The sequence below is a fragment of the Electrona antarctica genome (genome assembly GCF_951216825.1).
Source record: "Electrona antarctica genome assembly, chromosome: 6".
Taxonomy (NCBI): Eukaryota; Metazoa; Chordata; class Actinopteri; order Myctophiformes; family Myctophidae; genus Electrona; species Electrona antarctica.
Window position 1 is genome coordinate 15752391 of NC_136811.1, and position 13330 is coordinate 15765720.

At 45.7% G+C, this 13330-nt stretch overlaps 1 protein-coding gene across 2 annotated transcripts in view; it reads left to right on the forward strand.

The window, feature by feature from the left end:
- znf574 (zinc finger protein 574) overlaps nt 1-13330 on the forward strand; it is a 53027-nt gene that overhangs the window by 8881 nt on the left and 30816 nt on the right. The window contains exon 3 of one of the 2 annotated variants that reach the window (XM_079504571.1): nt 11535-12909. In XM_079504571.1, coding sequence (XP_079360697.1) covers nt 11535-12909 — 1375 coding nt within the window. The remainder of the gene's footprint in view (nt 1-11534; nt 12910-13330) is intronic. The other variant, XM_079504572.1, reaches the window with a different exon arrangement.

The window sequence follows — 13330 nt, forward strand, 5'->3', positions numbered from 1 at the left end:
GGTGAGCACCTGGCTGTCTCTTTTTCCCTGCCAGTAGGAGTTGTTGGAATAAGTTCTATCAATTTCACACTCCATGATGAAGCCTTGAGTTCATGGAAATGTTTTTTTCATCATTTTCATCCCTAAGCCAATCAGTAAATGAGCCGGCCTCCTATTGAGTCGCCTACAGACCATTGACCCGGTCATTGAACTATTGACTTGGGAATACAACAAAAACAAACCTCTGTGAATTCAAGCCTTCATGGCGCGTGACATTTGTTTTGGGTGAACTACTCCTTTAAGCTTTATGGTTCTCATGGTCTTTGGTGTATATTCACCATATAGCTGCAGTCAGACGGAACTTGAAGGAATCTGAGCTTCCAAGTAAGGTTTGTGAGTTGATGTCGTTACTTCCCGCTGGTTCTGCAGTCCTCAGTCCCAACATACTAGGCAAGGTTCCCCTGCACTTCCCACGGGCATGACATTCCCGGAAATATTTTGAAATTAGAAATACGATCAAGGGTCCTGGAAAAATAGTTGGCAGTATGCATTGTTTTTGTTTTTCCAAAACATATATGACATATGTAACATAAGTCGTTATTCGCCAAACGGGCAGCGTGATTGCAGGCTAACGTGAACCAGTACGTGACAAAAATGACAGATGACAGCTCACAACGTGCTGCAGCGTGATCCTGTGTAGCAAAACATTTGGCACAAAATAGTATTATAGCCAGTGTTGATTTCGTCGACTAATACTATGATGAAAAATGTTCGTCGACTACCTTTTTTCACTGACGAAAACTAAATGGAAACTAAGTCATGATGAGTAAAACTATGACTAAATATACTGTCAATTTCGTCAACAAATAAAAACTAGACTAAAATGTTAGGCAGGGACTAGTGGACAAGAGAAGTCATTTTACACTTGGTTGCATGCTGAAAATAGCTGAAAATGGCAGGGACTAGTGGACAAGAGAAGTCATTTTACACTTTATTGGTTGCATGCTGAAAATAGCCGATCTACAAGCTCACAACGCGTCGCAGAGAGCGAAGCGTTGTGAGCTTGTAGATCGGCTGTTTTCAGCAAGTGTAAAATCAGCCATTATGACGGCATCAAGACCCGCCAAAATACATTTTAGTCGACTAAATCACCTGTAGATTTAGTCGAATATACTCTTATGATATTTAGTTGACTAAAACTAGACTAACACTAAAACATTCCGGGTGACTAACATGTGACTGAACCTAATTGAAAACTATTGAAGAGACTATGACTAAAACTAAAATGGAAATTTGCTACCAAAAACAACACTGATTATAGCATTCTATGCTTTATTGTTGCTACACTGCCTGTCTTTGTGCATGAGTTATTGTGCTGAATGATTGTTATATAGGCCTGGAAATTGGGTTAAATATTCTGGAAAAGCTTTTGAAATTTATTGGTAAAAAAGTGTGGGAATCCTGTACAGTGCAGCTGAAACTTTGCCTGTAGTTCTTCGGAACCCAGTGACATCTGAACTACAGTTGGGTGCCACCGATATTGTCCCTTATCATTTGACCCATTTAGGCCTGACCTCAAAATTTAAAAAAAATCCTTCTAAATCCTCCAGTTGTCTGAAATAAATATTTTCACGATTTTTCAAAAATAGCAGACCTACAAGCTCGTAGCGCGCCACTTGGTGGCGCGCTATGAGCTTGTAGATCTGCTATTTTTCAATAGCTAAATTATAACATAATGTTTAAAACACCAAAAGGGGTTCCCGCCCAAAATGGGTTAACTGTCCTTTTGCGCAGATCACGCAAACCTCAGCAAAAAGAAAAGGACAATATCGATGGCCTCCAACTGTAGGCTCTCCAGCCGTGCTCAAAGGAGCATGACGGCACACCTTGCCGTTCTCAAATAAGATGTTGATATTATAGACCTATTGCCCCATCATGACCAATAATTAGGAAGAAAGTTAAAAAAAATAAAGAATGTCTAAACACCTTGATGGAGAATGTTTGGCGATGGGATTAAGGTTTGCAGATAAAAACTAAATTCTAATTATTGTTCAATTCCCAATGTGATTTTTAAAAGTTCAGGCCCCTTGTTCTATTTCTAAGAAATAGAAACAATATGAAGATGAAAGAAATCCTTTTTCTGTGTCTTTTGGGGGCCTTTTATTTCTGCCAGGGGAACAACTGCGACACATTTATTAGTATTTGTCTCTCTCTAATGTAAGAAATGTATGCATGCATATGTAATTATATTCCATTTTCCATTGTTTGTTGTGGTGCCTTGTAAATTGGGAGAGCCCTGTGGGTTTCCTTACATTATGCATCATATTCAATACGTTGTACAAAGGGAAATATACTGCGTTGTCTATTATAGCATAATTTTGATCTGTTCTGGGATGTATTCCTCTGGGATCCATTTCATCAGCGTGTCGAGCTTCATTAATTCAGAGTTTTACAAAGAAGCGTCCTGTATTTCACAGTCTGAGGGTCCTATAATGACTTGATGTATTCCATTCTGTCTGACACACTCGTGTCTCGCCTCGGCAGGCTCGCTATACCTTTATTTTTTTGAGCGGTGCCTAAACCGCTCCAATGACTGGCCGCGCGTGTATGTATGTCTGTCATGTCTGTTTGGAGTACCAACAGTCGCAGTCCCGCCCCCTCGAGAGACCCGGAAAATAATTCCCCGTTCATTTTCCTCATAGACTTTTCAAAAAGTATTTATTTAAAGACGTTTACGCTGCGGACAACGCCAACTCGAGTTGTGACACATCATGACAATAAACATAATGTTTTGGGCCAAACAAATAATTAGAAAGAAGAAAACAAACGGCAGGTTACAACACTTTTTTTGTTGTTTTTATTCTTTGTAATTATTTGTTTGGTCCAAAATATATATATATAATATATAAATGCTTTTTGAAATGTCTATGGGAAAAATACATTGGGAATTATTTCCTGGGCCTGGTGTCGTCATGAAAGGGGGCGGGACTGCAGCGCTCCATACCTTCCTGCGACAGGCACAAGAAGTCCCCCGAGGATAAGCGGTCATTGGCTCCGCCCCCTTCTGAGCGATTTGACCAGTCACTAATTGTTTGTCTGTGTCTCGACCCAGTGTCGCACGCCCGAAACAGACGATCTACAAGCTTGGAGATATGCTGTTTTCGTCGTGCGACATAACTTAATCGTTACCTTTTACTGCCCGAGCAGCTCCATAAAGCACACTGTCGGTCGTGACGGGCAGATTGCATCCCTGAGTTGCCAGCGGGGAAGAACGGGAATCATGGCAGGGACCAGTGGTTGAAAACGTACTATTTTATTTAAGTGAAAGTATCAATACTGCAATATGGAAATACTCTATTAGGCCTGAGCCGTGGCTCAGCGGTCCAGGCACCTTGGCTGGTAATCCAGTCTGGCAGTGTGCTGCGGGTTCGACTCCCGATCCCGAGGTGTGTCCTCCTGGTTCAGGGAATCAGGGACACATCAGACAGACAGTGGTGTGTCCTCCTGGTTCAGGGACACATCAGACAGACAGTGGTGTGTCCTCCTGGTTCAGGGAACCAGGGACACATCAGACAGACAGTGGTGTGTCCTCCTGGTTCAGGGAACCAGGGACACATCAGACAGACAGTGGTGTGTCCTCCTGGTTCAGGGACACATCAGACAGACAGTGGTGTGTCCTCCTGGTTCAGGGAATCAGGGACACATCAGACAGACAGTGGTGTGTCCTCCTGGTTCAGGGAACCAGGGACACATCAGACAGACAGTGGTGTGTCCTCCTGGTTCAGGGAACCAGGGACACATCAGACAGACAGTGGTGTGTCCTCCTGGTTCAGGGAACCAGGGACACATCAGACAGACAGTGGTGTGTCCTCCTGGTTCAGGGACACATCAGACAGACAGTGGTGTGTCCTCCTGGTTCAGGGAATCAGGGACACATCAGACAGACAGTGGTGTGTCCTCCTGGTTCAGGGACACATCAGACAGACAGTGGTGTGTCCTCCTGGTTCAGGGACACATCAGACAGACAGTGGTGTGTCCTCCTGGTTCAGGGAATCAGGGACACATCAGACAGACAGACAGACAGTGGTGTGTCCTCCTGGTTCAGGGACACATCAGACAGACAGTGGTGTGTCCTCCTGGTTCAGGGAATCAGGGACACATCAGACAGACAGTGGTGTGTCCTCCTGGTTCAGGGAATCAGGGACGCATCAGATAGCGGATTCGAACGTTATCAACCCGTAATCACCAGTATGTTCTTATTAAGACCATGCAATGGAGCCAGTATGGACATTTCCTACATATTGATGTTGTTTCTGTGGTCAGCCATTGTCCGGCCACATAACCACAGCTTTTTCCCCACGGCTATCCGGCTCCTCAATGCTGCTGGTGTCCTCCCCTGACCTAGCCTGGTTAATAAACCAGACCGAATCAGCCGTTGGCAAAAAAAAGTTGCCTACCAGCGGATTTCGGTCTGGCGAGGCTCAGTAGCACGCCTCTTTCCTACAATCGAGAACAGGTCGGACCAATCGGGACACGGTATGCAATATGGGCGGGCTTTGGTACAGTGACGTTTAATGCTTGAGACTTTTGACTGACAGTAGCTCTGACCAATTGCGTCAAAGAGAAAATGTTTGAACCCGCCCCCCGGGAAATGAAATCCAAGTGGAGCCAGCCCAGACTGATATACCGCGACAGTGTTGTGTGATATTAGTCTGGCTTATTAGCCAGGCTACCCCTGACCCCCTTCTATCCTCCCTCCATCCCCACTCAGAGTGGACTGGACCGACTTGTGCTCTGAACTGACCTGAACACTTGAACTCTCTGCACTTTATATTTATTCACTATTCACTATTCATTTTGCACTGTCTTGTCCTGTTTTGCACTTGTCCTAATGTTGTAACTGCACTCTGCTGTCCACCAAACCAAATCCCTAACATGTTTACATGTCATGGCAATAAAGGCTTCTGATTCTGATTCATTCTAAACATAAAGCGAAGTTGTTGTATATAGTGCAGTTTCCAGATGTTTTCACTTCGGCTACAGTAATTTCACTTCTGCGTATCCTAGTTGCCTACTTGTTGTAGGTTGTAGGAAATGTCCATACTGGCTCCATGGCATGGTCTTGATAAGAACAAACTGGTGACTATGAGTTGATAACATCGGCGTGTATCAGACAGTGGTGTGTCCTTCTCTTGATGTCCTTATCCGAGATGACTCCCTAAGTGCCATTATGGCTTCCCGGACGCCATGTACCACCCGTCAGCTGGCACATTATAATCATTCCCACTTCATTAGACAGATTATGACAATTTGTGTCTGCAATATGTGACACTGCTGTAAAAACAGGGGCTATTTATGTTTCAAATGGATATGGAGAGCTATTACAACACGCACAATCACCCCCCCACCCCCCCGTCTCCCAGATCAGATGTTTGTATTCAGAGAGCTCCAATAATGGGACATATGAGTGCTATTAGAGTCCATGCTTGGTAGCATTAACTGAGAAATCTATAAATGATGAATACAGAGGTGAAGCTACAGTGTTTAATGCTGTTGAAGTGAAATTGTGTTTGAGTTTCCGGCTACACTTTAACTGAGAATCTGCCTGTCTGAGAATATTTATTAGAAGGCAAAGTTGTAAACCCAGTATTGCTCAGTGGTTTAGGGAGCTATCATTGTGTCTTCCTCTGGAAAGAATCACTTATACTTAAACAAAAGATGTTTGATAAAATATGGGGACGGTTCATCCAATATATTACGGTCAATGATTTATCTTATTTAATGGTGGAAACCGAAATTGTCTAATTGTATTCTCTGCAGCTGTTTGGTCTTGTGGCCATAAGGACTCTGTTGTTGTTACCAGTCTAAGTGCCCTTATTTTAATATACTGTATGTACTGTATGTTTTTGTTTTGTTTGTTTTTTTAGTTTTTTTTAAGTAATTGTATTGTCTGATGTATTATGTATTGTTCTGTTGTATTGTCTGTTTGTACAAAAAAAGAAAAATGCAATAAATATATTGTTAAAAAAAGAAAAGAAAGCAAAGTTGTGCAGTGATGGGTAGGCGTAGCCAGTGGTGCATTTACTTAAGTACTGTGCTTAAGTTAAGTACATGTACAGTATACATTTGAAAACTTGAAATGGGACCATCTGCATAGTAAGCACTTTCTACTTTTGGTGCTTTCAGTACATTTTGATGCCAATATTTTTATATATATTTCGAATTCAGGACTTTTACTTGTAACGGAGTAGTTCTATATTGCCGTATTAGCCGCGGTACTCTTTTATTTTCGTTCGTATTCGGCTCAAAAAATGAAAGCCTGGGGGAACATGACACATTTCCTGCTCTAGGAGAGTGGGAGTGAACTACAGTGCAGAGGGGGCGGGGCTAGGGGGCGGAGCTAGAGGAGTGGGAGTGAACTACAGTGCAGAGGGTGTGGGGCTAGAGGAGTGGCAGTGAACTACAGTGCAGAGGGGGCGGGGCTAGAGGAGTGGGAGTGAACTACAGTGCAGAGGGGCGTCGCTTTCCTCCGCTGATTTCTACCAGGGAGGGGAGGGGCGGAGGGGGGCAGGGGTGGGGGCTCAGATCAGTGAACCAATATTCTCCAGCGGTTGCTCCATGCGCGCCCGTCCCTCTAGACCAGAAAACACGCTGGCTAGGCCAGGCTATTGCAGTATTGATACTTTTACTTAAGTAAAATTGAGTAGCCTACTTTAGTCCATTAGTGATGGTAGCATGCAACAGGTTGCAATAGACTGCTAATTTATTTTGCATCGCCTGGGCATCATATTTTATGCTGCTGTGTTTCTCCTCAAACTGTCGATGTGATCGCCCCCCGCGCTCCCTAGGTGAATAAACATGTTTAATCCATCATGTCTTGACATTAAATCCATCATAGCTGACATGGCATGAGTCATAGCTGTCCTTTTGGTATAACCAGGCTGTTCTTTTTCATTCAAGGGCTGTTCTTTTTCATTCGAGGGCATCTTGACCTGCACTTTCTGCATCCTTTAGTCATTTAGTCAGTCAGTACTTGGACTCGTCCTTCAGTCGGCACATAAAACTCCCACATGCAAGGATTTATCTGACATGACGGGTTGCCAATGAATGGTCCTTTTGTTACCTGGTAACAAAACTTTACCTACTTATGCCTGACACCCTTTCCAGGGTATATAATAGGCCGTCGACGAGGGTCCTCCAGAGTTCTAGGTCATGGCGTTCTTTTCCATCTGCGACCAGGTGCATCCCAGCCTCTTGGTGTCTGCCTGGAGACCCCTCCGCCAGGTGCATCCCAGCCTCTTGGTGTCTGCCTGGAGACCCCTCCGCCAGGTGCATCACAGCCGCTTGGTGTCTGCCTGGAGACCCCTCTGCCAGGTGTTTTTGGGCCGGCCTCTGTTTCTCTTCCCCTGAGGGTTCCAATTCAGAGCCCGTCTGGTCTTACATTCCATGTTCCAATGGCAATGCTTTTCCTGGTTTAGAGAAGGGTGGTCGGTCCTGTGGCTTCCAGGGGCTCCTGCTGGCTTTCACCACCTAACGTCATCATACGTCCTCGAGCTGAAGAACGTCTCTCTCCCCGTGCCGAATTCTCTTTCTGTATCCTTGTCGTTGTTTCTGTAACGGAAAGTGTTTCACAGGGTGGGGTTGTTGGCCCCACGCCCAACCCCCAACCTGGAGGACCGGGTGCTGCTTTTTGTCTGACCTCTACTCTAAAACCTGCCCGGCATGGTTGAACCTGCTGAGGGTATGAGCCCCTTCCGGTATAGCCTTCAGAGTCACGAAGGTACACAAGCCTCCCCACCACGGCAAGGTCCATGGACCATGGACATTTGCAATAGCCTTAAATCGTTTGTGTGTGTGTGTGTGTGTGCGTGTGCGTGTGCGCGCGGCTTTGTACCCAGATATCTAGTGTTTAGTCTGAACATTAAGTCTGAGAGCTATGATTCTGACTGAAAAATTACAGATGGCCATTTGTTATTCCAAAATAAATAAATAAACATTACAGGTGGTTACTATCATTTTAGAGGGTGTTATGACTGAGTGGGGAAAGGAGAGATATCTTATGCAGTGTAGTTAAGTGAATTATTATGCAACTTGTGATCTATTACTCATATTTTAACACCACAATGGGTTTAATAATGGGGGGGCAATTCATTTGTTTACCTTTTTAATTTTTCACCCAATTTAGTCATGCCAAATCTCAATTCCCTGTTCCCTAGTCTCCATTCATGTCGCTGCTAACTCCTATACCAGTCGGTTCCAGGGAAGAGCACAGACCACCACATCTCCTCTGACACGTGTTACGTCAAGGTTATTTTTAATCCTGACATTGAGGAGTTTCACTGGGAGGAGGAGGAGGAGGAGGAGGAGGACATAATGCATACGGATGAATACGCTTCGTTATTCACCCCACTGAAGCGGCAGCGACAGCTCCCTCCACACCCAGCCTCCCTCCCACAAACACGGTCGGCGGTTGTGTGTGGACGCCCGGCCGGTCAGGTCAGACCAGGGGCACTGTGGAGGATTCATATTATGCAACTATTATGCAGTTCTTGTTTTTTTTTGTGGCTTTCGCCATTATTTTTAATAGAGGGACAGACAGTAGGCTGACAGGAAATGGGGGAGAGAGATGCAGGGTTTGACATGCAGTAAAGGCCGTCGGGATCGGGAGTCGAACCCGCGGCACTCTGCCAGACTTGGACTACGGGCCAAGGTGCCTGGACCGCTGAGCCACGGCCCAGGCCAACTATTATACAGTTCTGACCAAGCAATCTGATTGGTAAAGCTGGCTCTCCAGCTGTCCTCAAATTAAATTTAAAATTAAATTATTAAAAAATTCAATTAAACTTAACAGTTAATTAATTGTAAATTCTGAGGTTCAATCATTGGGCGGTTTTCTGTGAATGTAATGCTGTGGCCGAGGAATGCACATGTGGGCGGGTCAAAAAAAGAAAAGTCGCTTTATGGTCGATCGATATGGTTATCAATGATCAATTAATGAAGTCATCTATAATTTGCCTAATCACTTAATAGGCCTAATCACAATATACATATTAACTGCTGTTGATGTTAAGCAGTGAAATCCTCAGTTGATTTGGCTGTGTACTAGAAGCTCCTCCCACTCTGCCATCCTCATTGGCTCTGCTGGTCAGACGGTGTCTTGGTGACAACGCTACGATGGATTTAGAAGTTTAAAATGCATGTAATAACTAAATCGGTCTTAAAAAATATATATATACATCTTTAATCTTTGTTACAATGACATTGTGCTAACCAACCAGTGAAGTTTTGTTTCTCTGTAACATGGTGTAAGCACCTCTTTCTTGACTGCAATAATGACGGACCTTAGAGCACGCCCGATTGTGTAATATGACTTAATTCTCACGCGGGGGTGGGCAGGAACTTTACCCCCGCACAGCCCGATCGGCGCTTAATTACATTCTCGCGTTCATATGCGGCTATGGAGTTTATAGCCCAACTTATGTTTAATCAGTGATTGGGTTCATGGAAAAGGGCGCGCTACGCCGACGGTGAACACCGCCCCGTCTCCTGGTGCCCTTTTCGTAATGGATAATGAATAATCCTGTGTATCTATCTGCCAGAAGTCCCTTTTATTAAATGTGCTAAAAATACTCATGTATGACCTTAACTAGACGGGAACCCCTTTTGGTGTTTTAATCATTGTTATACTTTAAGCTGTTGGAAAAATAGCAGATCTACAAGCTCAGAGCTTGTAGATCTGCTATTTAATTTTTTTTTATATTCTTTCAGAGTAAACGTTTTTAACTCAAATCTTTGCTTCTGTGGGGGTTCCTGAAACAACATATTTACAGATGAGCGTCGGTGGCCAATTACAGATGTATTTGGAGGTCCTTGACATGAAAATGTTTGAGAACGACTGACATAGAAACATGGGTTTTTCAGAAAACTGTCATGATTTAGAAGACATTTTTTTTTAATTTCGACGTCGGGCTTAAATGGGTTAAAGGCCCAGGAGGTTTGCCAGTGGTTCTTGAACTACATCAGTGAAATGACACCGTCGGCAGAGTTTACACTGTACGCGTTCAGCGGGTGTATGTAAACTAGGCTCTGTTAGTCAACACCATGTCTACACAAATGATACATTAGAGGCTGAGTAAATAAACCATTTTGCAATTCAAATAAAACATAAATTATTACTCTGCGTGACGCTCGGAACAAACAGCTCCCCGCTTGCCACCGCACGCGGTGTTCCGGCTGCGCCATAAATCAGAATAGTGAAACAAACGGCCCCTGCTATTAGGCCATTGTTATGTGAGACACGTTGATTCACTCTCAAACCAGGCGAATTCATAAGAAGCCGCACGTCTTTAACCCATTGAGATCAGATTCTAAAAATGTCTTCTACATCCTGACAGTTTTCTGAAAAAGCTATGTTTCTATGTCAGTCATACTTCGATTTTTCAAAAATAGCAGACCTACAAGCTCGTAGCGCGCCACTCGGTGGCGCGCTATGAGCTTGTAGATCTGCTATTTCTCAATAGCTAAAGCATAACGTAATGCTAACACCAAAAGGGGTTCCCGCCCAAAATGGGTTAACCTCGACCTTGAAGTTGCCGCCTCCATCCATTTTGGATGGAGGCGAACGGGACGTGAAACCACAGGGAGTGACCCCTCTGCACCCCTGAAAGTCCTGCTGATATTTATCGGCGGGCCGGGCCATGGATTCCTTATCTGCTCCTGTCTGGACCGCTGCCTCGGAGGAGCCCCTGGCTCCCGAACGCGTGCTCTCATTGACCTCACTGCTGCACCATTAACGTGGACTCCTCATCCCTCATCTGCCAGCGTGTTGGAGAGGGAAGAAAAATAAACTCCTGTTCCAGGTTGAATCGACTCAACCCCATTATGCAGCGCTGCCACTATTGAAAGCCTGGGGTACAGAGGCTACTGTATTGTTAAGCACTGCTCTGGCTGCATCACAAGAGGCACATTTGTTTGTATGAAGGAAAAAAATGAAATGAGTGACAAAGTGGATCATCAAATGTAGCTTATTGAGCGGTGCCTAACCACTCCAATGAACAGTTATGTAGTTGGGGGCCAATTCTTTAAAATTGTGCATTTGGTGGCCCACCTAGTGGTTCCTTTTGCAATGAATGCAATGTTGAATATACTGGCCTATTTAACATTGGATTCATTGCAAACGGACCACTAGGGGGGCGAGCCCAACTCGTTTTGTGATGGTTTTTGAAAACCTTATAACCATACGTAATACCATGCCAAAAATCAAAAACGTGTCACCAAGTGCACGATCTTGTTGATTTTGGACGAATTAGCCCCCAGTGTGCTTGCGTGCGTGTGCGTGCGTGCGTGTGCGTGCGTGCGTGCGTGTCGACAGCTGCAATTCCTCTGGGTGACCTAAAGTGGCACTGTTGAGCAGTGTGGACGTGTGTGTCTATGTCCCTATGTATGTCTGTTTAGGCAGCACACACATACAGTCATACACACACTGCACCGCTTAGTTCACATGTTGGCGTGATTTCGTTTTCTTCATCTTTTTCTCTCTTCTTTTTCTTTGTCAGCAGGTGTTTGGCCAGCTGATTCAAGCTCCTGCGGAGTCTGTCGTGGCTGCTATCCAGACCCAGGCGGCGGAAGCCTCCAAGAAAGCGGCACCCGGCAGGCAACATGCAGTCGGCAGCGTCGCCGTGTCAGACCAGCCTCGCATCCTCTACCAGTGTGGGGACTGTGACGAGCTGTTCAAGAGCCTGGATCAGTGGCAGCAGCACCGCAAAGAGGGAGCGTGTCTTAAGTTTGACGTCACGTCCACACCGGCGGAGACTTTACCAGAGTTTGAGGTCGAGGTTGACCCTGAAGCAGAGGATCCGTCGGAAGCTGAGCCTGAAGCCCAGGTTGAGGTTAAAGTTGAACCGGGGACTGTGTCACCACCAGGCCCTGATATGGCGGAACCGTCGGCACAAACCGCCCCCGATGAAACTGGATCTTCAGAACTACCAGTCCCCGATAATACGGAATCTTCAGAACTGCCAGGCCCCGATGTGACCGGATCTTCGGCACAACCAGACGCCGATAATACTGTATCTTCAGCACAACCTGGCTCCGATGAGACCGGATCTTCAGCACAGACACCGGTGGAAGCTGGCGACCATCCCACGGTACCAACAGCAGAGACCAAGCAGCAGTCTGCTAAAGAGGCCTCCGCAGAGAGTTCTTCTTCAGCTCAGAACTCGGAACCCCCAGAACAGGACGCAGAAGAAGAGTCCTCGACGTACCGACGGCGAGGGCTCATTAAAAAGATCAAGCCCGACCCGGTGCTCCTGTGCGTGGACTGCGGCTCCAGCTTTTCCATCGTGTCGGAGCTGGTGGCCCACCGCAAGAGCCAACACGGCCTGGAGGAAGCCCTGCACCGCTGCCTGGTGTGCGGAGAGAGCTTCCTCAACACCACCCTCTTCCTCTACCACCGTAAACAGCACCAGCAGAAAGACTCCGGGAGAGAAGTGATGGTCGCGGAAATCGTAATTGTTCCCCCAGAGGAGGAGGACGGCGGCATCACCCAGAGCAACGGCCTGGAGGACAAGGACCCCGACATCTCCGCCCCTAACTTCACCCAAGCCGAGTCGTTCCTGTGCACCCGCTGTGGGGAGGATTTCGGTGCCGAAAGAACCCTGGCCGCGCATCGCAGGGACAAGCACGGCCTCGACGAGGTCCTTCACCGCTGTGACCAGTGCGAGCTGGAGTTCATGAACACCACCCGCTACCTGTACCACCGCCGGACACACCGCACCACCCCTGCAGTCCCCGGGGAGGCGGAGGCTCTCACTGACCTTCAGAGTACCCCCAGAAAGAGACTGCTCTCCCCTACTTCCTCACTGTCTGAATCCATCTCACCCTTGCCTAAGAGAGGCAGACCACACCTCTCGGGCAACAGTCCAGTCAAAGGTAGGGCTGTCACCGTTACAAAATTAAGTTGACGATTAATTATCACACAAATAATTGGGATGAACGATTTATTAATTTTTTTGCTTTGAACATTGGAACGTTACAATTTGTATTTCTGTTTGCCGTTTATGCTTCGTAGTCACAAATTGCACAGGGCAGATATGACAAATAACGTACTACACTATACAGAGAAATCACTAACACATCATCTAATCATTTTTTTATATTTTTTTCTTTCCAAAACATTTACAAAATAGCGGAAATAGTTGATCTACAAGCTTACAACACGTCAAGTGTCATCATGTTTGTAAGTTTGTAGATCTGCTATTTCTGCTATTGTTGAAAAATGTTTGAAAATGTATGGACATTTTTCATCGTGGAAACGATTGACTATTATGCTAAAATAATTGAGATTAGGCGA